Source organism: Eublepharis macularius, chromosome 4 (assembly GCF_028583425.1).
Source record: "Eublepharis macularius isolate TG4126 chromosome 4, MPM_Emac_v1.0, whole genome shotgun sequence".
Lineage (NCBI taxonomy): Eukaryota > Metazoa > Chordata > Lepidosauria > Squamata > Eublepharidae > Eublepharis > Eublepharis macularius.
Window position 1 is genome coordinate 76,494,625 of NC_072793.1, and position 23,934 is coordinate 76,518,558.

General features: G+C 41.9%; 1 protein-coding gene across 1 annotated transcript in view; it reads left to right on the forward strand.

Moving 5' to 3' along the window:
* Nucleotides 1–4,642: 4,642 nt before the first annotated feature.
* Nucleotides 4,643–23,934, forward strand: part of SPOCK1 (SPARC (osteonectin), cwcv and kazal like domains proteoglycan 1) — an 831,544-nt gene continuing 812,252 nt past the window's right edge. The window contains exons 1-2 of the mRNA XM_054978522.1: nucleotides 4,643–4,783; nucleotides 5,290–5,457. Coding sequence (XP_054834497.1) covers nucleotides 5,290–5,457 — 168 coding nt within the window. The 5' untranslated portion in view covers nucleotides 4,643–4,783. The remainder of the gene's footprint in view (nucleotides 4,784–5,289; nucleotides 5,458–23,934) is intronic.

The window sequence follows — 23,934 nt, forward strand, 5'->3', positions numbered from 1 at the left end:
TTATTTTTTTATTTTCAAATGGCTGCTATAAAGCAACAGCTTTGTTGGCTTCTTAGGCAGATATGGCTGTTGCTGCTTGACTTGCTGTACCCATACTATCACCTTGCCCTGACTCCAGCCCCTTTCTTCTCAACCCCCAATCTTTTCACTCACTGCTGAGACTTCAGCCCATTTGGCCCAGACGGGCCAGCTGGAGGAGGCAAGTAGTGTTGCCAACTCCCCAGGTGGGTCCTGGAATTACAACTGATCTCCAGACTACATGGGTCTATTCCTCCTGGAAGGAAACAGCAGCTTCAAAGGTTGGACACTATAGTATCACATCTGAGCTGAGCCCCCTCCCTTCCCCAAACGCTGCCTCCCCAGCTGTTAGCAGACATACCCCTTCTCCTTACTGAAAGGGCAGTTTATGAGTATGAAATATCATAAACCCCTTTTTCTCATGTGCCTTAAGCACAGCACACTGCCTAGACAGGCAAAACAGACACCAACCCCAGCTGGAGTTGGAAAATTACCAGAAGGTGTGTAAGATTGACTAATTGCCCCTCCATGCCCTGGAGAAGCACTTGAGTGAAATAAGGAGGTCTTCCAGGAATTCCTGCTTTGTTTCATCAAAACTCTTCCATACCTTCCCTCACCCACTGGGAACAATTTCAGGAACCTGACAAACCCTTCCCATCCAGCAATCATGGGGCATCAAGCACCCTTCTCATCTGTAGTTTCTCCCAGCTGTTGTTTCAGGGGCAGAAGACGTTATTCTGCCCTAGGATACATTCTGCACTATAACTAGGCTGCCCCCAGCCATGTGCTCTCTCTGTGTTCTGGACCCATCCACACACCCTTCCTCGTGTCGGTCATTTCGCTGCCACTTCCATGGACCTTCTCTCAATTCAGGACTGGTAAATATCATCCCATCCCAATCACTCTCTCCAAATCTCCAGGAATTTCCTAACCGGATGCTGGCAACCCTACAGGGAAGTGTCACACAGCTCCTGTATCTGTGTCACCCCCATAATGTTATAAAAAGTGTATAGTTCCTGTTTTATAAGATGTGATCTGACATTTTCACATCCCCCAAATTAGAAATAGGAACTGCTGTAGCATCAGCTGGTGATAAATACATTATTTAATCTGCAGACAAGGATGTTTTTACTGTCACCATGAATGATAAATGGCTGTGATGTACTGCAGCTGCTGAAGGATGTGAATCACTGTCAAAGATTAAACCTAGATCTCATATTTAGTAGGATCAAAAGGGATTAGAAGCATTTGGAATATGGAATTATACCATAATTGGGTAAATGAAAACACACATTTCCTGTGCAAATATTACCCATGTTACAATGCTTAAAATGCACAAGAGAAATGCATCTCTTTGGCAGATTAATTTGTTCTGGTTCAATTACAGTGTTTTGGTGATGTTATTTATATTTCGTCAATATGTACACATCTTAAAAATTTAAATCTTTCTCTCAGTATCATCCTGCACTGCTCCAAATACTTTGCTACTTTTCAGTAACCCCCACTTTGCTTTCCACTTTTCCAAACATCTGCTCTTCTAGCCCACTTTCTTTGCTCACTCTGAACTGGTTTAGTCAACCACTTTAGCACGCCAATTAGAATTAGTTAAAGTAGAACCAGAGTATACAAGTAACACTACAAGTATATATCAGCGTTTGTATGCTATGATAGGATTTGGCATTAGTTGATCTGAGAAGCTCTCGATCAATATAGTTTCAGTGCTTAGTGGATCTAACTCTTAGAACTGAATCCAGTTACTCTGTCCTACCATGTAACTCCTCAATGGGCTCTTCCTTAATACAAACCTAGAAAGGAAGTCACTGTGTGATAAGGGAAAAAATCATCCTGCTTCATGGTCAGTTAGGGATCAAATGAAAATTCTTATCTGGCAACTAACTTGGACATGTTGGTGGATCGGTAAAATCGTGTCTCCAGATTGAAACTGTAATTCTCACATGGGGAAGATACATAGGTGTGTATGGAGGAACCCTGTTGTGGTGTAAACTGAGTGTGCCAGTTTCATTAGCATGGTCATTCTCCTGCCTTTCTTCCAAGTGTACAGGTAGTATTGCTAACATTGGATTTCAAAAATTCTGGAACTAGATAGGACCTGGGGCCCATCTTGTGGTGGGATCACACAGTAAAGTGGGAGTGGGCAACCTCCTCAGTTGTTATGCTTGCATTGCCATGTTACTCTGCTACCACCCATCCTTCCTCTCAGTTCAACATATCTGGGCACCAGAGCTGAGGTGGGGGGATTGGTTAAAGGAGAACTTTATTAGTGTTTTTATTAGCATTCAACAGTCTATCATGCACCAGCAGAGCTCAACAACTTTGCACATTAGTGCACTTGCTTGTTATACCACTTAAGAATGTGCACAATGTGAAAATTTATTTAGAAAATTTCTACGCTGCCTGTCCATAGAAGAGGCTACCAAAGACAGACATAAATGCCTCTCCCGCTCATTCTGCCAAATAGGCTTTCATTTATTTTATTTACTTCATTTATAATTATATTCCACTTTTGTCCCTAATGGGAACCTAAAATAGGGTTCCCAGGTTCCAGCAGGTGGTGAGCAGACTCCCAGCAGTTTGCCCCCATGTCCACTGAAGGTGGCAAGCTGCCCAGCAATCACCTGCCACCAGCAAGCAACCTGGGCAAACACAGAGCATGGGCAAGTTCCCAGCTGGGAGCGACAACATCACTTCCAGAAGTGGCTTCATTGTGTTGGCTGTGGGAGTACTCCCACATTTTTCAGAAAGCCGATTTCGGCCCCCAAACAGGTGAAGGTAAGAATACTGGTGAGTAGGGTTGCCAGGTCCCCTTGACCTCCCAATGGGATGCGGGGACCTGGCACTTGCCTTGGTGGTCTTCTCTTGTGCGCTCCCAGAAGGCACAATGACATCACTTCCGAGAGTGATGTCATTGTGCCTGGCGACGGGCATGCTACTGCCTTTCACAGAGGCCAGGGAGATTTGGCAAACCTAACCCAAAGTGACTTTATATTGTTCTTCTCTCCTCCATTTTAGGCTTTTACACAAATTCCAACAACTGGCCCATATAGGGCTGTCAACTTCCAGGTGGCTCTGGAGTTAGAATTACAGTTAATCTCCAGAATACAGAGATCAGTTCCCCTGGAGAAAATGGCAGCTCTGGAGGGTAGACTCCATGGCATCACAGCCCTGCTAAGCTCCATCCTCAAACTCCACCCTCACAAGATCTACCCCCAGATCCCCAGCAGTTAGTAACCTTAGGCCCAGAGGTCAATAACTCAGTCATCTCCCAATCTTTCTCTCTCTGGTTCAGCTTGGCAGATAGGGTCACCAACCTCCAACTGGTGCCCAGCATTCTTCTGGTATTACTGCTAGGGTTCCTAGGTACCCACCACTGGTGGGCAAACTCCCTGGGGTTTGCACCTTTGCCCGCTGATCCGCCAGCAATTGGCGGGAGGTGGCAAGCTTCCTGGAAGTCACCTGCCACCAGCAGGTATCCCAGGAGCACACAGAGTGCGCACATGCTCCCAAGAGGTGTGATGAAGTCACCCTGGGAAGTAGCATCGTCCTGCTGGCTGTGGGAGCACTCCTGTGCTTTGTTTGGGGGTAATTTGGACTCCAAATGGGTCGAATCAGCCCCGCATGGAGCGCGGAAGTGCTTCCATGGCTGGCGCAATGTCACTTCTAGGAGTGACATGATCATGCAGGCGCTGGAGTGCACATGTGCTTTGTGCACATGCAAAGAGGAGCATGCTTCTGGCAGGTAAGTGCCAGGTCCCCCCACCCTTCTCCCAGAGGGTATAGGGATTGGCAACCCTAATTACAGCTGATCTCTGGACTACAGAGATTTATTTATTGATTTGATTTTTATATCATTTCTCTTTTTAAATCAGTTAAAAATCAATACAAAACATAATATATTCAATAAAATCGCAATAAAACGACAACATAGTATAAATACTTAAAACTGCTCTAGTCCCAAGCCCAGACTATGGAACTCTGTCGTTCCCCGGGAGGAAACGACAATTTTGGAAGGCGGGTTCCATGTAGGGTTGCCAGCCTCCAGGTAGTGGCTGGAGATCTCCCGGAATGACCACAGAGATCAGTTAACCTGGAGAAAATGGGTACTTTGGGGGGCAGATGCTATAGAATTATGCCATGCCAAGGTCCTTTCCCTTCCCAAATCCCACTTTCTCCAGGTTTCACCTCCCAGATCTGCAGGAATTTCCCAACTTGGAGCTGGCAACCCTAGTTCCATGGCACCACATCCCCAAATGCTGTCCTCCCCTGGGCAAATGGAGACACTATCTTCCTGTCTGAATGTCATGTCTTTTCTCAAAGTGCTGCTACTTTCAAAAGTGACCAACCAATCAGTGCAGTTGTGAACGCATGTGGGCCAAATGGCGACATGAAGGGTTGGTAGGCAAGGCCTCCTATTAAAGACAATGCGAATAAATTTGTTCACAGGGCGCTCAAATATAGGCCCGAGAAGAGCCACGAACTCGCTTGTTTTTCCTTAGCAATCGCTATTCCGTATATTGGTCAGAAGATGGCACCAGATTTCGATTATTCACGCCGAGCCGGCGAGGAAAGCGCGCACACAGCCTTCTACTTACACACAAGCACACACAAAGCAGCTGGGCGAAGCTTTATCGGGGCTCCCGGTGTCTAGCTTCGACCCCAAGCCAGAGGAGCGATACACGCCGCGGCAGCGCAAAAGAGGCTGAAGCGGGTGGCGTTCGTGAAGAGCAGCGAAGCCCTCTGGCCGAAGGTAAGCGGAGCTAGAGCATCCTTCCTGGCAAGCAAACTTGAACGCTGGTCGCCTCCGTCCCTGACTGAAGGGACTGGTCTGGTGGCATCCGCGTCTTCTGTATATGCTCAGCTGGAGGGGCGAGCGGGGAAGGGGAAGGAGAGGCGAGGCAGGGGGCCCGGAGTTCCCAAGTAGGTCAGGGTCGTGAGGAGAAATCTACGTATTTCAGTAAAACTTTCCTGGGTATCTAGCCTGCCGTCTCTGTACCACTGCCGGCTTTGCAGTCCCCCCCCCCCGCCCCCGATTCCTAGACTGCTCTCAGTACAGTGGAACCCCTTGGGAGTAAATAGGATCCTTCCACAGGAGCAGCTGAGGAGAATGTCAGCTTCGTCTCCACAAAATAGGTGGCTGTCTACCACACTTTCCCTCTCCTAGCTGTATGGAGCCAGTTGTGGGTTGTATTGTGACAAAGGTATTCTCCCCCTCCCCCTTAACACCTTGCTTTCCCTTCCCCTCTCCCTTTGCAGATGCATAGGATATTGGCAATAGTTGTTTGGTGTTTTCTGCAAGCAGAGGGCAGGCGTCCAGAAATCATCACAGGTAGCAGCAACAATGGCAATTTCTTGGACAATGATAAATGGCTGAGCACCGTTTCCCAATATGACAAAGATAAATACTGGAACAAGTTCAGAGATGTAAGTACTCTCATATGTTCTCTGCTTGGAAATGAGGAGTGGGGAGGGAGAGGAAGTGATGCCTGTATTTGGTATGTGGATGCTGCTATAGTCTGGGAGCCCACTAATCCTTTGAAATTAGATGTGTTTGTGGTATTAATATCCTGTGTATGCTTAGTTAGATGTTGGTTTTCCATTTTCCCTTAGGGACTAACTTTCAGAGAACTTTCTGTGCTTGTTTTTAAAGAGATTAGTTACTGTGAAATGCAACCTGCAGGGGGAAAATATTATTTACCCACTTGAGCCGCAAGATGATAAACAGTGAGGATTTCTCCCAGGTGCATGTAACTGGGTAATGGGGAGCATTTGTTATGGTTCTCCATATTTCTCTTACTTGGAATATAAAAACTCAGGAATACTGACTTGCCTTCACTCCAATCTACATACTATATTGCAGTTCTGAATCCTATCCTGTAAGGAAGGAAGAAATCTCATGAGCTGTCATAATTTATATGTAAAACTTTGGGAGCCATGAACACTTTAGAATTGTTCCTTGATGTGGCCAACCAGACCTGGATCAACAGGGAATAGTATGCAATGGACTTAAGAGTGTGGAGTGCATCAGTGTTACATATCTGAAGCCTAAATTAGCCCATTTAGAATTTTCTGGAAGTAGTATGGCAATAAACCAGTACTAGACTTTTAAACTGCGCCTGGTTTATGCAGTAGTAGATCTATATAAAAGTAACAAATTATGGAGGGTTGTTCTACCATGTGAATTGTAAGAAAATAGTTGAGAAATTTTTGCCACTATATATTGTTTTAACAGTTGACTATGGAAATGCAGATAATGTATTGTGCTTAGCTAGGCCTTTAAAAAAAATGAAAACAGGCAGGATATTGAAAAGAAGAGGGTTCTTATTTGTTTCCAGTTTTTTAAATAAACTGCAAGTTTTTGAAATTAAGTATGCATCTTATGCGCATGAAGAACATAAATACATTCATGTCTGAAGTGTTACGTTTCAGTGGGCAATTCTGTCTGACAAATGATTGATCTGTATGGTCAGAAATCAATAGGAGTCTTAGAGCTGAGTCCAGGTGGTTCTGATTTATAGCCCTAATTATTCAGCCACAAAGCCCAGTTAAAATCTATTGTATATTGTGACTGTGAGCTAAAACATAATGTTTTTGTTTATTAAATTCAAACATGCAATGAAACATCAATGACTAGATAACAGAAATGAGAGTTTGGGGTTAGAAGGGCTGTTTCTGCAATAGTTCAAAATCCTGTCCAAGAGATTACAAAGGTTATATTTTCACGGTTTCAAAATCATGTTCTTCCAATACTGCCGCTGTGCTTGGCTGTTAAGGAACACATACCCACACTCAAAAAAGAACAGGGAGTCACTCACTATACTATACATGCTCTGAGAATAGGAATTAGCAAAGTCTTTCACCCAGCTGTATTCTCTTAACAGGAATACTTTCATTATTGTTCATAATATATCAGTCTAACAAATAAATCCATTGCACTTAGTAGCTCACAAAGTTTTCGTTAGTCCACATTCACCTGCATATCAAGTAATTAATTTATGGAACATCTTTAGCCTTAAAACCTTCTCTACCTGCTTGCCTGGAAGGCAAGTGCTGTAGATAAGTGAGTGGATATGCTCTGCTAAATCATTTTCTTGTATTTTATGCACTTCTCCTGCAGATTTAGCAGGCCAGAATACAAACATTGATTTTGGTTTGGTTTTGCTCATTTTTGAGCAAATGCTAGCAAGAAATAAGCCAGCTGAATATTTTGTTTTTAATTGTTTTAATATTGTACCAGATTGATTTAATTCAATGGATAACTAACAGATAATGGATAGAGAATCTTCTCACTGGCAGTATTTTTTCAAAAAGATGGTCTGATGTCAACTACTTTGTCACACAATGGCCGGATATAGGATACATAAAGAAGATGACTATTTGGCAGTTTAGTATGATCCATTGTACTTCTAAATAAGGAAAGAAAAATTGCGTGTAATCTGCTACGAATGTATATGGCATGAGAGCTATTGACATCAGCAGGAGTTATGCAAGATCAGCTTATATTAATTTCAATGGGGCGTGTACAGGAAAACATTTTGGGGGATTGTGCCCAAGAATGGTTGCAGATTCCTCAGCAGTTGTCATTCTTCTGCATGAAGAGCACAGAACTGCACTTTATTCAAACTTGCAATTTGAATTTCAAATTCTCTCTCTTAAAGAGTGGCAAGAATCACTCTCTTAAAGAGTGATTCTTGCTGCATAAATGCTGTTGACAAATTAATTTTTAAAGATAGGTCAAGAAACTGTTAATGCTGGGGTTCAGTATACGTAATTGTCCTAAACCTTGACATGTAAACCTTGATAACATTTAAATGGCGGATACCTGCTTTTTGTTAATGACTGCCAGTAGTGTCCATATACGGGTGTCTTGAGCTGTGTGTGACTTTCTCACTTGCAGAGCTAAGCTATATACGATAGGGGCAGCTATGCTTGTTCGTTCTCATGTCTGACCCATTTGTATATAATGTGTATGTGAAGAAGTAACTTATTTTTACATTTGTGGTAAAGAGAACAATTTTTGCTGATTCTTTTTTCCTACTATTGATCACATTACATGCTATCCTGAGGGTCTCTTGAAAGTCAAGAGTGCATTTTTGAGGGGTGAAGGAGGCCACAGTGGGAAGACGTGTAGGAAAGGGCAGGACTTTGCTTCACAGTCTTATGGATCCAATCCCATGTATGATTAGGCTTGAAACCATTGTCTCTGTGCTGATGAAGGCTGTGAACTTGGTTATATATAAAGAATTCTTATTATCCCATCACAATCATGCTATTGTAAATAATTCCACAGTCCATAAAATATAATGGCATTTGAATTTCACAGAGTATTTCTTTAATCAAATTCTCTCAGGTGCAAAGGAATAGCTAACTAATGGCGAGTGAAAGAAGGAAGGGGAGGGATGTAAGGAAGGAAATAATGCATGAGATCTGGGCTGGAAAATAGGTTGGGTTCCTGGGACTGGTATGACTCTTACCCTGTTAATTGGGTATTTAAGTTACAAAAGCAGTATATTTAGAATAAGGTGTTTGGCTAGATCAGGGGCCCTCCAGGTTTTTTAGTCTGTGGATACTTTTAGAACTTTGAGAGGAGCAGCCAAAAGGGATGCTACAGAAGCCGAACCCAAATGTCTACAGTACCTCCTGACTCGTTTTGCAAAAGAATCACAGAATAAGAATTAAAAAAAAGAATGCCCAAGAGCAGGAGAATAAAAAGAAAGAAGGGGAATTAAAGGGTATTGGAACAACGCATTGACTAAGGAAAGCTTGGGTGCTTTTCTGCCCTCCTGCTCCTCCAGTGGCTGTAGCTATTGTAGCTATGGAAAACCTCTTCATAAGAATGTGGAAAACCTCTTCATATGAATGAGGGAAGCCAGTAACAGGTCTAGCCTTACAATGGCCCTGCCCACTTTGTTAAAAACTGAGCAGGTGCCAGGGGAAGTACTGGCAGGTGCCACATTAGGGAACTGATGGCTAGATTTTGTTGCAGTTTTAACACACAAGTCAAATCTGTCTGACATAATATAATTTATATTTTTGTCCTTTGACAAAGTCTGTATTTTAATTTGAAAAGGGACTACTTTTTAATAAAAGTGTTTGCTTTAGTTGTACTTAAAGGGATATAGACAGATGAAAGTTCTGTTTCTGTTCTGCATTGTATATTAAATGCATTTATTTAAAAGCAGGAAATGAGAAGAGTCTTGCAAAGACAAAAACTGCATTGCTCCTTTAATTCATACACAGTAATATCCATACTAAGTATTTCCTTTGAGCTTTCTCACTTGTGCCTGTTAGTGGAATAATGTTTCCTATCTGAAACAAAGAAAATTGTTCACCTTCAGGTTGGGATAGGGCAGAGTTACACTCCTGCAAGAATTAGTCTGATGGCACCAGAATTCAGTTTATGAATTCATGCATCACATAATTCTTAATTGTATTATAATTTATGAATCAAGCATCTATGTGAGCTGCTCAGTAAGTACAGAATTAGTTTGATGTTGACCCCTTCCTCTTTATGAATTTTCACTAATTGCATGTGATGAAAGGCCTTTGTGTGTTGCAGAGGTATTGGGATAGTCCTCTTGACTATTTTGTGCACGTATTTTGTATGGTGTTGCCCTTCTGGATTGCCAAGTAGCTCTCTACCATGGCAAGTGCTGTGGAGGCAATTTGGGGCAGGTGAAACAAAACTATAATTCTCAGGTGACAGTACAATGAGTATGTGTGCATGCACCATTATTAGCTTGCATATATTGTTACAAGAACTTTTTAAAAAGTGAGGGGCTTACCTTTTTTTTTAAACCAGATGATTCTGTATTGAGTTGAGAGAGGTAGCTTGTCCATCACTCACAGAAATCTGTGATTGAACCACAGCTTATAAATGGAAGCATTTTCACAGTGAGCCAAAGTATCTGCCTTTTGTCTTGCAAATTTTCAGGCTTCTGGGAAGTCCCTGAGTGGAGAGATTTAGGTGATTGTTTTTCTTCTTCCTACCTGCACTGGAGGCCTTTCAGCATGCAGGATTGTGGGGGTTCAGCACAGTTCCTTGGGTTGTGCAAGATTCTTCCTTCACATCCGCATCCCAGAATGATTACAGAGATCCAGCAAGGGCTTAACTTTATTTGAGATCTTTGGATGAGAATAACACCTGGATTTGCCCTCAATGATCCATCTTGGGGGCACTAAGGTCAGTGACTTAAAGCTTGAATTGAATCATGCAGAAAACATGGATCAGGTAGCAGAGTCAGCTCCTAAAATTTATGCCAGGCTTGGTCAATCCAGAGACTTTCTATTGTCTTCTTATTGCAGGGGCCAGTGTTGCACATTCCTTTGCCAACTTAAGTGGGAACTAAGTTCTGAACATACACTTCCTAGGTTAGAACCAGTGCTATCACCAAACTAGCTGAAACATTGATTGTATCACCCAGTTTTCACCTCTGGGTTGAAACCTAAACCCCTTGTTGGCAGGGAAAGGATTTGGATCATACAAATGGTATGAGGAAAAGGTTAAATGCCCCCACCACTTGCAGCTCCTACTGAACTGATTCCCTCCCCCCTCAACCCATAACTGCTATGTTTTCAAAACCACAGGGGAGCTGATAGTTGTATATTTAGAAAATGTATATGCTGCTTATCCAGGGACCTGTTTTATTTAGCTTACAATTAAAGCAATACAACAAAAACAAGCAAGCCCTTAAGAACAAGCCAGGAAAAAAAATTGAACAGCTTAAAATGATGTTAATTATAAATGTTAGAAGCATTGACTAGAATTGGACCATAAAATAGCTAACAAAATTGGAATCTCTTAAGCCTGAATAAAAATAAATGTTTTGGCTTGGCACGTAAAAGGAAGTAACGTAGGCTGGATGAGTCTTAAGGGTGATGACATTCTTCAGTCTAGCTGCCCCTGGAGTTCTTGGTTCAAGATTTAAGGTCCAAAACATCTTACTGCCAGCTTTTACCATTTTTGAAGATGCTTGTGGAAACCTCTACAAATAATGCAAACAGTCTGGTTTCAATTGGTTGTGCTAGAGTTACCAGGTCCCCTTACAATCCTGGTGAGAGACACTCACCTTTACTGTGTCCCTCGTGTGCATGCAAGCTCTCATGCTTACGCGATAATGTCACTTCTGGGCAAAGCGTGGGAGCACTCTTGAGGTGTTGTGATAACATCACTCTCAAGAAATGATGTCATCACACCGCCTTGGGAGCACATCTGGGAGGCCCATTCCCACATCTACCCTTCCCATTGGCTAGGTGAGTGGTGGTGGGAGGGGGAGGGTGGGAGCGGGGGACCATGGGGATTGTGCGGTTCATTAAATTGGGACTGAAAATTTTAATCTACTTTGCATCATAGAGTATGTAATAAAGTGTAAAAATTAAAACAGGAATGGAAAACTTGGCTAACAGCACTGCTTTTTTGGCCTTGTAAACGTGACAGTGTCACTAAATGCATCCAGACATCTGAAGAGGAAAAATGGTTTTTTCCTATCATATAAATACATGAAAAAGTCTGTGTGGCTTTTAAACCAGACGCCGTTAGTTCCAAAGATAAAAAGGGCGTGTTCCTGTGCTAACTGAGTTGAGTAGAAAAGCTCCCATTGATTTTAAGGTGGTAGGGTTACATCTACAGAGTTCTGGAGTGTCAAATGATCAGAGTGTGTCTAGTTTTGTACATAGCCTTCTGTCCTGCTGCAAATAGAAAAAGGTTTGGAAATAGAAAATAATTGGATGTGAGGACTTTTAGAGCTCACTTTTTGGTGTTCAGAAAAAGAAATGCAGAATTAAATTTGAACAAATAAATACTGTTATAGAATCAGACCAGGGTTTGGTTTTTTGGGTCAGCACTTTTTAGGGCAACTTTTATCAGACTTTGTTGCTTTCTTTCCACAGCAGACCAGTTTTATTATTATTAACTTTTGTCTAGATTTTTGTTAAAGAAAGCAACTATCACTTGCTTTCTGGATGTGGATTTATAGGAACTGTCTGAAAATAGGCAAGTGGCAGCAAAATAATAATGTTGAAAATGTGATATCTCTTCATGATGAGGGACAAAGAAAACACTTCTGCTTTTGTTGAATTAGGCTGAATAAAATGTGGAAACTAAACAATCTTTATATGAAAGAGGGAAGACGGATGCCTTCAGGGATGGAAATGGGTGAATGGACAAATTAGACCTTAGTGAGATGTACTTGAGCTGTGAATTGTTTTTAGATTGATGAAATTCCAAATTTTTGTCTAATAAGTAGGCTGTGGGCAAAGTTATCTGTCAGCAATATTGTTGAAATCCTAAAGAGAGATGGAACTGAATAGCCAAAAGCATCTTTCTGGAAATCCTCATTAAAAAGTTAGTAAAAGATAAACAGTTTTATAAAATAAACTGTAGTTTTATATAACACAATGACTGCCAGGTTTAAAAGAACATGACTCTATTTGGACTTCCTCCATCTCCCTGAAAGTGAAAAGCGTGTTGGGCTACATAGGTATGTTCAGTTGAAGGCAAACCTGTTCAGCAATAAGAGTTCACCTGGTAATCTTAACAGGTTACAGTTGTGTCAGTGAAAGGGGACTTGATTATGGTTATTGGACAGTGATGGGGGAGGAATAGAGAGAATTCACACAGATGTCCTATTCACATGTATTTACAAAGAAGACCTTGTGGATATGGAAATAAGCTTTGGAAATCCTTGAGCTCATGTGTTCCCTTCTTCCATCAGAAATTCATCAGTCATACCAAAGGCTGAGGATATCAATGGGCTGGGTAGTAGTTTCTTTTTCATGTGCTTCTCTTGTCAGTCTCCAAAGAGACTTGGAGTTCAGATATCACAAAGTTAACACTAGAAAGGAACTGAGCAATTTATAAATATGCATCTAATAAATGGCATCTGGCATTTCCTGTGTATGGTAACCAGCAGTACATGATAAAATCTCAAAACCAAGTATTGCTTTGGTTCAAAAAATGAAAAAAATAAAGATGCAGTTACAAAACAGCAAAAGAATAAAGGTATTGTAGATCCCAGTGGAAAGATATAACAGAGAATTGAGTATCAAGGTATGCATTTTAATAATTTTCTGTGTTCATGGAACGTAAACAATACCAGAAGTATATTTTAATATAAATATAAATTAACAGTATTTATTTTTTTAAACTCTCCTGGAAGCTGTGTCTCTTGTAGTTAAAATGCTGATTTCAGTTTAACCCCCTGTAAATAACTAAATATGTCACTTCTTTGCTTATCTCATCAATGGCTCTATTGTGTCATCTTGGCATGTAAAAAAATAAATCACTCACTTGAACAGCATAGTTATTCTGTAATGAGATTCAAGGGCAAGTAAAGTTTCAAAAGGCTTATGGTTAAAATAATGCTTTAAGTTGCTTGGCAGAGGCTTTGTCAAGGAAGCTTTGTGGTTCAGTAGATCAGTCATCTATTTGTCACCTCTGCTGTTTGGTTTGTAGTCCATTGTAACAGAAAATCATTCTCATTAAATAGACACAAGTGACTTAAATGAATTTTGTGAACTTGGCTCCCTTCTTAATGAACTAAGAATCATAAATCTACTTAACAACCCCCCTTCCTCCTCTTCAAGCCTGTCAGAATAGAATTATTTTAAAAAGACAATTGCTTTAAAAAGTTTCTATTCTGATTTTCTGAAGGGTGACCTTCACATTTATCCTGGCTATACCAAAGGTACGGAGGCTGCTTAGTTGCCATTTGGCCTCATGTCCTCTGTTTATTGTGAACAGGTGGGGGGGAGAGGAGAGAGAATCCTTAAACATAAAAAGCAAACCATGTTGCCGATGACTCACTCCTTATCCCCACACAGGCCCAGGACGCAGAGATAAAGCAAGTCGGGGGCAAAATGGTTTGCCTCCCCGCCTTCTCTGCGGGGCTCCCAGAGGCCTGAAAAGGCCCAGCACAGCTGTGGGAAGGCCTGATTCCACAGCATGGGGCCTTCCCACTGCCTCGGGGCTTCCAGAGGCCTGGAAAGCCCCTCTAAAATAAATAAACTAGTTAGTTCGTTATGGAATTATAAAAATGCTTCTGGTGCCATTTCTGTTGTTTAAGGATGATGGAATGTCATAGTATCATAGTGTCCCACCACATAGTCAGATCTTGAAGGAAGGGATCTGTAAAATCTGACCATGTGGTGGAATATTTTTTATTACATGTTTACACTTAGTAAGAAAAACTTAACTTGTTGGCATCATATGTCTGGATCCTACAAATGACAGGCTTGCTGTGCAGTTAACACTTCCATAAGTTTATAGGGAGGCTACAGATGACCATTAATAAGTGTATCTCCTTATGAAGGAATCGGAACTAGAATTCAAATCCAGCCGTATTTGCATTTTTAAAATGTAAGAATATGAATTGGTATCTAGTGTTTTGTCAGTGTTCTATGGAGGGCTTTTTTCTGGGAAAACCGGTGGTAGAACTCAGTGGTGTAGTGTGGGTTGCCAGCACCTGGGGCAACTCCCAGCAGGAGGTGGCACCCTTAGTACCACAAATGTGCATGCAAAGCATGCAAGCGTGCTCCTGGGACCGTGCAATGAAGTCACTTTCTGGAAGTGACATCATCGCGCAGGACATGGCCTGGGAGTGCTCCCGTGATTTGGGCCTGCTTGCCTCAAAAGGGACATGAGGAAGAAACACACGGGATTCTTTGAAATAATATTAAAATTCCAGGATCACTACCGACAGGCAGGCAATGGCCAAACCCTTCAAGTATGCACTGAAAAAATTTCAGTTTCAGTTCTGGGAGTTCTGTACCAACTCTGCACTGTTATTCTTTTTCTAGCTGGGGTGATTCCAGGCACCAGCCCCCAAATCTTCAGAAACTTCCCAACCTTACCTGGAGCTGGCAACCCTAGCAGTCAGCCGAGGCCAGGAAGTGCCATGTAGCTGGCCGCCTGCCCACCACCACCTCCTCCTCCAGCTCTCAGTGCCAGGATGGAGAGGCTGCTCGGTGAGCATGGCGGAGAGGCTGCTTGGCCACCTGCAGCTCCCAGCGCCGGGACAGAGAGGCCACTCAGTGGGCACGGCAGAGAGGCCGCTTGAACGAGGATATACTAAAAGGAATGACAGAAATGCCCATTGGAAATAATGGGAAAGGCTTGAAGGCCAATTGGAGATAATGGGAGCCGCGAATGCCAGTTTATTTGGATGGGCTCCATTGAAATACATTACAGCAAAAAAAAAAAGGAATGGATTTTGCAGGAAGGTCTCTGGGCCCAGACAGACTATTCAGGGACTGGAATGACAGTCCTCAGAGTGGAATGACAGCCCCTAGGTGTAACAGAAGTGTTCTGGGACCAGAATGGCAGGCTCCATAGTTGAATGACAGCCCCTGGGAGTAGCAGAAATGCTCTGGGACTGAAATGACAGGCCCCTCAGTGGAATGACAGCTCGTGAGAGTAGCAGAAGCATTCTAGGACTGGAATCACAAGCCTCTGAGTGGAATAACCACCCCTGGGAGTTGCAGAAGCCGCTGGGACTCAAATGACATGTTTCTGATTGGAATCAGATTGGGAGTAGCAGACTTTTTTGGGACTGGAATGACAGCCCTCTGAGTGGAATGGGAGATAGTGGTCTACAACAGGAGTCACAAACGATAGAGTAGAATTAAATACTTTATCTGTTAATTATTTCTGGAAGATGTGTAGCTATCACCAAATCAGTTATATCTTTTTATTAATCCTTCCTATCAGCTCCTCAGTTTACTTACACTTTCATGAGATCGATATCAGCCACCTCCTCTATTTTCATGCATAAGTCCTGCACTTGTCCCCTTTCTGTTCCCCTGTCCAATTCTGCAGCCTTCCAAACCTCCACGTTCCCATTACGTGTCACACCCTGCCTGAGTTCTTGCTCACTTTTTCCTCACTCCATAGTCTCTCTGTGAAAAATCCCATCTCATACTCTAGTTAAACATTTAACAAACTGTATTGATTGTTTTATCTTGTTTTATGCTATTATTGTTTTAACCCTTTATGTATTTAGTTTGTTGTTATCTGCTCTGAGGCTGCTTTCAAGGAGAGTGAACTATAAATCCAATAAAACAAACAAACAAACAGTCAGGGGTCCTCAACCTTTTAAGTCTGCAGGCCTCTTTGTAATTCTGACACACCATGGTGTGCAGACACAAAATGACTGCTGCAGCAGGTGATCCAGGCAGGAAAGAATGGCCACAGTGTACCTTCAGTCACACAGTGAAGATTCTTGTAACGTGGTGGCAGCTTCTACCAAAGGAATGATTTTAAAGATCTGCACAACCCATCAGTTGCCTTGTTGTGCAAAAGTCCCACCTGCCCCCCTTTTTTCTTAAAACACTTGGTGGGCACCAGGAAAATGTTGCCTGGTGCCGTAGTGCCCATGAGCATTGTGGCCCATTCCGTACAGCACATTTTAAGCTGTTGATGCTGAGCATTCACGCCAATTGCTTCTGCTACTCCCAGAGGTCTGTCATTACAGTCTCTGAATGCATTTGTTATTCCCAGGGAGTGTCACTCCACTCAGGAGCCTGTTATTTCAGTCCTAGAACACTTCTGCTACTCCAAGGGGATGACATTCCATTTTGTGACCTATCACTCCAGTCTCTGAGTGCTGCTACTCCCAGGGGCTGTCATTCCATTCAAGGGTCTGTCATTTCAGTCCCAGAGTGCTTCTGCTATACCTAGGGGCTGTCATTCCACTCAGAGTTCTGTCATTCCAGTCCCAGAGAGCTTTTGCTACACCCAGGGCTGTCATTTCACTCTGGAACCTGTCATTCCAGGCCCAAAGTGCTTTTGCTACTCCCAGGGGCTGTCATTCCTGTCTGGAACCTGTCACTCCAGTCCCAGAGCCCTTCTGATACTCCTAGAGGCTGTCATTCCACTCTGGGACCTGTCCTTCTAGTCCTGGAGCACTTCTGCTACTCTCAAGGTCTGTCCTTGCACTCTGGGGCCTGTTCTTCCAGCTTCTGAATAGTCTATCTTAGCCCAGAGACCTTCCTGCAAAATCCATTCCACTTTTTCTTTCCAACCTTTTTTTTTTGGTGTAATGTGTTTCATTGGAGCTCTATTATCTCCAATAGGCCTTCAAGCCTCTCCCATTATTTCCAATGGGCAATTCTGCCATTCCTTTTAGTACACCTCGCTTGGCTGCCCACCTACTGCTGACTCCTCCTGCAGCTGCTGGCGCTGCAGCAGATAGCTTGCTGCTCAGCTGCTCACTCACTGCTGCCTCCTCCTCTGGCTCCTGGCGCTGCGGCAGAAAGTCTTGTCTGCACGGGATCTGCCTGGCCTTGATGCCACCACTGCCTGGCCACTCTCCATTCTGCCCCATCCTACCTGGTCTCTCCTCTTCATGTGCCTGCCAGGGACAAAGCAGTCCCATATGTGCTTGCCGGGGACAAAGCAGTTCCCTGCCTCCTGGCCCGGCGCCCATCCCCTCGCACAGCTAACTGATCTCTATTTGGAGATCAGGAGTGTGGCCACAAGACACATGATTATTTTCGAGAGCTGCCGGAATGCCATTCCATGGTGGTCCAGCTGAAAAAAAGCCATGGTTCTATAAAATTAAATAAGCACATTAAAATGGTAAAATTGGCAATCCACACTGTAAACTGTTTTAATATAGCAATTTCCATAATGAGTTATGTAAATATAATAGTAAGTACCTTGATAGATTATTCTCGATATCAAAAATGCTTTGGTCACAATTATTTCTTCCTACTTTTCATGGTAAATAATCTTCAGTAATTTTATAATAAATACAATATAAAAATTAGAATGACTAAGCAGGTTTTTTCCATGGTCTTTTCTAGTATGTTGAGATTGAAAGGAGTTCATCTGTGTGTAACAATGTTCTTGCTGCTGAATGACTGTATTTTGATTTTTATAAAATGTAGTGCTTTGAAACCCAAGCCATCTTTTTGTTTGAGAGGTAAAACATGCATCACTCAGCTGTTCCCTTCTTCAAATATAAGAACACCTTCTCCCTCTCCGACAGCCAACCGTAAGAATGTCAGGATTTTGTGCTGACATAATGGCTTGATTCAATTTAGTGTGATCATCTCAATGTCTCTGCTGATTATGTATGCACCTAGATCACATCCTGTTCACTCATTTTTTGGCTCTCATGAGTCAGGCGTCTACCTAGTGTGAGATTATGTGTCTCATGAACTGTCTCATCTGCTTCTGATTGATTGATTTTGATTGATGAAAGGACGTGCCCAACAAAGTTATGAAAGTTGTGGAGCAAGTTTGTTCGTTAAAACTGTTTATCTTAATTACGGTTTCAAATGCTATGCAAACACAGTTACCCTGTCTTAATCATGGCTTGTTCCCAGGTACTGCCTCTTTCACAATGCAGGCCAAGATACCATCTGGTTCTCTGCAGGGGAAAGAGTGTATGCAGTGAAACCAAGAGTGGGGCCAAATCCTGGTTTTACAACCATAGTTAAAATACACGATGATTTCACCTTATGTATGTACTGAGAGAGTTCTTGCAAAGGTCATCTGTATATTTTAATATGGGTTTCTGAAGTTATCTTTAAATCGTTTGCAACTATTATAGTATTGATTTAAACTGTTTACCATTTGTTGTTTGGATTTGTTTATGCAAAAGTTTTCAAAACAATCTCTAATAACACTTTTTTTTGCTAGTAAAAGGATATCAGTTATCCCTGGGCAACTAGAATTTTATTATTTGGATACCCCAAAGTGATACCTAGCTTTTCTCAGATGTATTATATTTTGAACACCCTGACCTGTAGAAGAATTCTATTACTTTTCTAGTGCTCTCATATGTACCAAGTTGCAATATACTGCGTCTTTGATTTCAGTGAAGCTTTATAAAGCTTATTCATTGTGCTATGCAAACACTTTGTGTTTCTGTGAGCAATAAACATAAAATACAGAAAAGATGGTTTTGTAAAGAAGAAAATGCAAGATAATAATGAAATGAAAAATCAGAATGACATTTTCAGTGAAGCTTTGATCGCATTTCTTAAAACGATTGTTTTAGAATTTTTATTTTTTTTCTTATGTTAACAAAATTATTTATTTTTTTACTTGTATCCCTCTTCAGTAAGGCTTCCTTCTGTGCCTGTTTTATTTAGTCAGCCAATGGTATTAGGTTGTTTGTGACACCCTATGATACATGGTTTTGATGTGAGCTTAAGCTTCTTTTTTCATATTAAGTTTCATGCCTGCACGTGTTCCTTGTTAGGGGAAAATGTATTATGTTCTCTTAAGTCTTTGTCTTCAGCCTACAAGCCTCAGATAGTCTCTGTTGTTATCCAAAAGTTAATAGAAAGAGAAGAGCACTCTGGTGGACACCAACATATTAATCTTATACTTGTCTGCTCTCACATGCAGCAGCTGTCATTGCCAGTCTTGATTACGGGGCTCCATTCTTTTATAGGAGATACCAAGGGTAATGGTGCAGATTTTTTTGTTCACAAACTATGACATCACTCATGACAGTAATACCCTGCACTGAAGACTGACTTGATAATTGCATTATAATACAATTCATACTCGGTTTGATTGAGGACCTTCCCTAAACCCCCCCCCCCCACTCCCCCTGGAATCCAGAATTTCGCCAAACTGCTTTTTGTGTTTATATATGTGTTTTCTGATATGTGTATCAGCCTGATACCTTACCCATCCTTATTGTTCTATCCTCATCTGCTGCTTTTCTTTTAATTGGTCACAGAGGACCTTGTTTGAGCTTGCTGTTCTCCATTATGCTTATTATGTTATTATTTAGTGGCTTCCAAGGTTATTGTAGCAAGTTTTTTCCTACTTCAAAGGGCAGCAATTGATTTCATATTTGATTCTTGTATTGTGAATTGGATAATATTTATGTGTTTGTGTGTGTGTGGCTATAGCTGTATAGTGGTTGCTACTTTGAAGCAGAATTTTAATCAGGACTAAGTCATCATGATGGACAAAGTTAGCATATTATGTTAGTAGCTCAGTCTTTTTTTGATTTTGATGGCTGCATCGGATTTGCCAAAAAAAAAAAAAAGGCAGGGCTACAATACATGGATGCCGTGCATCATTTAACTCCGTGGTTCACAAGCTGTGTACTGGCTTAATTCAAATTGCCTTGATAGCCTCATTGATATCTGCTCTGGTATGCAATACTAGATTTGTTGTTATCTACTTTGAAGAATGAAGAAAAACAGCTGCATAGGATTTTCCAAGCTTGAGTCAATGTGTCTGTGTTTTGCAGATATGCGTACTTTTATTCTTATTAGTCTGTTTTTGAAATATTGTTGCTTGGCCCAGATGTTATGTGAAATCATAGTTTAATTAAACTAATATTCAAAATGAATATCTGAATGCAGACTACCCTCCTAACTATGGCTTGTTATGGTATATCAAATTCACATCTGAAACCATGGTTTGAAGTTGGTTGATATTTACATGTATGCACTGTGACTTGATTTGAGTTTGTTCCCTGGTGCTGTACTTGCTTCAGTGCAGGCCAGGATGGGTCTCTGTAAGGGATGCAGAGGACAGAATGAAGGCAATGAAAAACAAGACAAACATGGATTTGAATGATGGTCTGCAAGGCAGATCCTGATTTCACAAACTAACCGTAGTTGAAATGAGATGTGATAGTCCATGGTTTTGTGTTATGCCTGAACAGAGTCTGTAACTTGATTTCATCATAACTGATATCTTTGCACTTTGTATATTAAATCTTTATGATACTTAGTGTGAGTGAGAACCTTTCTTGATTCTTTCATCTTTGACAGGAAATTGTAGCCTTTGCCATTGCAATATAATCCCATTAATTTCTTAATCATGAGTTTCCTTTCAAAATGGAACCAAATTTAAAATATTATCAGTGATTATCAAATATTTGCAAGATACTAAAGTTTTCTGAACTATTTTGATAGTATATGCTCCATTTCATATTGCACTCATTCTGTATTATTTATCACCAGGATCTTAAGTTATGTTTTTTAAAACAAGATTTTAGACTTCTTTAAATAAGAATCTTCTTTTTACTCAGAACGAGGGTCACCTGGTCTTATCCTAATCAGTATCATACTCTGAGGCTTATATTCTAAATGACTTTTAAAAAGGCATGGAATCATTCCAGTTTTAATCCTTTAAGTGTTCACTCTGGAATAATAACTGAATAAATTTGGTATTTTCCAGGAAAAAAATAATGACAGTAGTAGAAATTTGGTCACTGTATTTTCCAGATGACATTTTAGCTTGAATCATTTATTCAGAATTGTCCTCTTCTACTGCCTGTTTGTAGCATTTGAAATCCCATGGACATGGATCTGCTTATTTCTGTCTGTCCCTAGAGTAAACAGTCTGCAGGTGACACATACAGCCATGATAATCAACCCATCTCACTGGCTATTGCAGAATGAATATGTTGTCTAGAGAGCACATGTACTGTGGGTATAACTAGATGACATCCTTGGAGGCAACCTGGGGATGGTGCAGACATTTTACCTCAGGAATTCTCTTGGTCCCCTCTGCCATTTTTCAGAAGCCCAGATGCTGTAATAATTCGGGCTGTTAAAAACAGTGCCCCTCTTGCATTTTTAAGCAAGAAAATTCTGGAGATAAAATGGCTGTGGTGTCCCTGAGTTGTCTTTGAGGATGCTACATCATCAAGTTATGCCCTGGGGTTGCTGTGTGGATGTAGTTGTTGGTTTTCAGTGAATGATGTATTTAACTATAGTTGTGTTTGCTTACATAATGTTTTGCATGCAATTGATTATTTTATTTCTGCTGGTTAATGTAGGATTTTTATCTTTGTTACTGTGGGTTTTAATGCAGGCCTCTGAGGAAAGAAGGAGGGGGCTGGATGGGTGGATGGAATCTGCTGTGATTGGCGGTAGTTGTACCCTAGGGGACAAAGTGAACTGCAGTTTTTAGTCAGTGTGCTGAGAGAAAATGTTCATTCTGGCCAAATCAGTGAAACTGTGTGAAGCCTAAGAGAGTCTCTGTGTTTCTGAGGGAGAGAGAACCAGCCAGGAGATTCTGGTTAAGTTAGGCAATCTGTGCGAAGCCTGAGAATGTCTGTGTGTATCTCAGAGAACGTATTTATTCTTAGTCAGGCAAACTCTGTGAAAGCTTGAAAGGCCTCATTCTATCTAGGTCAGGCAAACTGTGTGGAAAGGCCTGAGTGAATCTATATCTGTGTGGATGAGAGGACTGTTTGTTCTTTTAGTGAAGTTCTGTGTGGAAAATAAGTCTTTGTTACTAGGTTTATGTCTATATAACTGATTTGAAACCACCAAGCTTAAGAACTGTTGTGAAACCAGTTTATTTATCAGTGCTATGCAACTCATGATAATGTACTTATAAATGAATTCTACTTTTGTTTTTAAAAAACCCACCACCACCCTCACACACTGACTGCTCTGTCAAACTACCATCTATATCAAGCCTTCTTATTGTACCAGTTAAATAGCATAGATCTAAGGCAAAAGCCTTTGCCAGCAAAAACCTTTTGGGAGGCAACAATATATATGTCACGCACAGGACAAAATTTCACGGGTGATGTTAGCAGTAGGATTCAGACCCCAAAGGGAAGGTGTTCTTGAGGTATAAGCCTGAATAAAGTATAGAACATTTGAAGCTCTGATTATTTGGAGAAAAAAAGGAGTGTTAGTTGTGACCAGAGCCCTCCTGAAGTAAAGGTTTAAGGTAACATAAGGCAGAGTCAAAATAAAATCATTACAGCGTGCATAAACAAGTAGAGCAAGGAACTGCCGGCATGACTGATTGCCACCACAGTAGGTCCACCATTGTGGCTAAAATGTTGAGGGTTGATAGTTATTAATTGTTCCAAAAATTTAGAAACCACTATCTTAAAAGGATAAGGAACTCACAAATTAATCCTCTACTTTTCATTTTACAGACTGTAATGGGTACCTGCTGCTTCAGACATAAATTTGCCTTTAATTTCTTGCTACCGTCTCTGTAGAATGTATACATACCAGAACTGGGGTGTTAAAATTCTCTTGAATCATGAATTTGCCAAACGTTGCAAAGATGATGATAAAATACCCAGTGTTTTTCAAATTAGGGTTTTGGGGTTTTTTGCTATTTCCTACCCTGCAACAAATCTCTTTCCACTTAAGCACTTTAAAATGTGACTTAGCATCTTTGCCTTTCCTCAGCTTTTAATTAATGTCTTTGCTTCATCCCGCGTAGAGAGCTGTCCAGTGCTGAATAATTGTACCCCCAGTCGGAAGTAAGAGACAGACACAGGCTTGGATAAAAGGGCCGTTTATTAAATGACCATAACAATAACATTCGGCAAGGGCTAACTGAGCGGTACAGGTCAAGCCCTGGGGTCAGCACCTGACCACCGCCTTGCCTGTCTGGGCGAGCCCCCAATGCCCCGGGTGTAGGCCATCTCCTGAATGGCTGCAACCCGGCCAGCTAGGCCCTGGGATCCCACTCAAGCACCTGTTGCGCCCCAGCCGCCAAGCATGAGGTGAGGTCTTGTTCCCGGGGATCCCCTCAGGCGTCTGCCCTCCCTGACGGTAGCCGCCCATGCATACCGCCCTAACAGCAGACCCTGTTCCCCAACCTTGGGGAATGCCACAGGGGCTCACCAGCCCGCACCCTATTCCCAAAAACTCCTGCCACTATCACCGACGGCTAAACCCAACAATACTCATACCACCGCCATTAGTGCAAGGTAGGCGAAAAACCCCCCTTCCACAATGCCAATCAGGGAAGGAGGGAAAAAATTCCTACCTGGCCCATAAATAGCAGCCGGCTATTCCTGCACTAAAAACAGGGTGAGGTGGGTGGGCCGAGCGCTTGAAAAATCTGACGCCGGGAAGGGGCAGAACGCGCACAAAAGCGCCAAGCTCCGCCCCTTCCCAGAACCCGGATGGAGAGGGAGGGAGTCTGCCTCCTTCTCC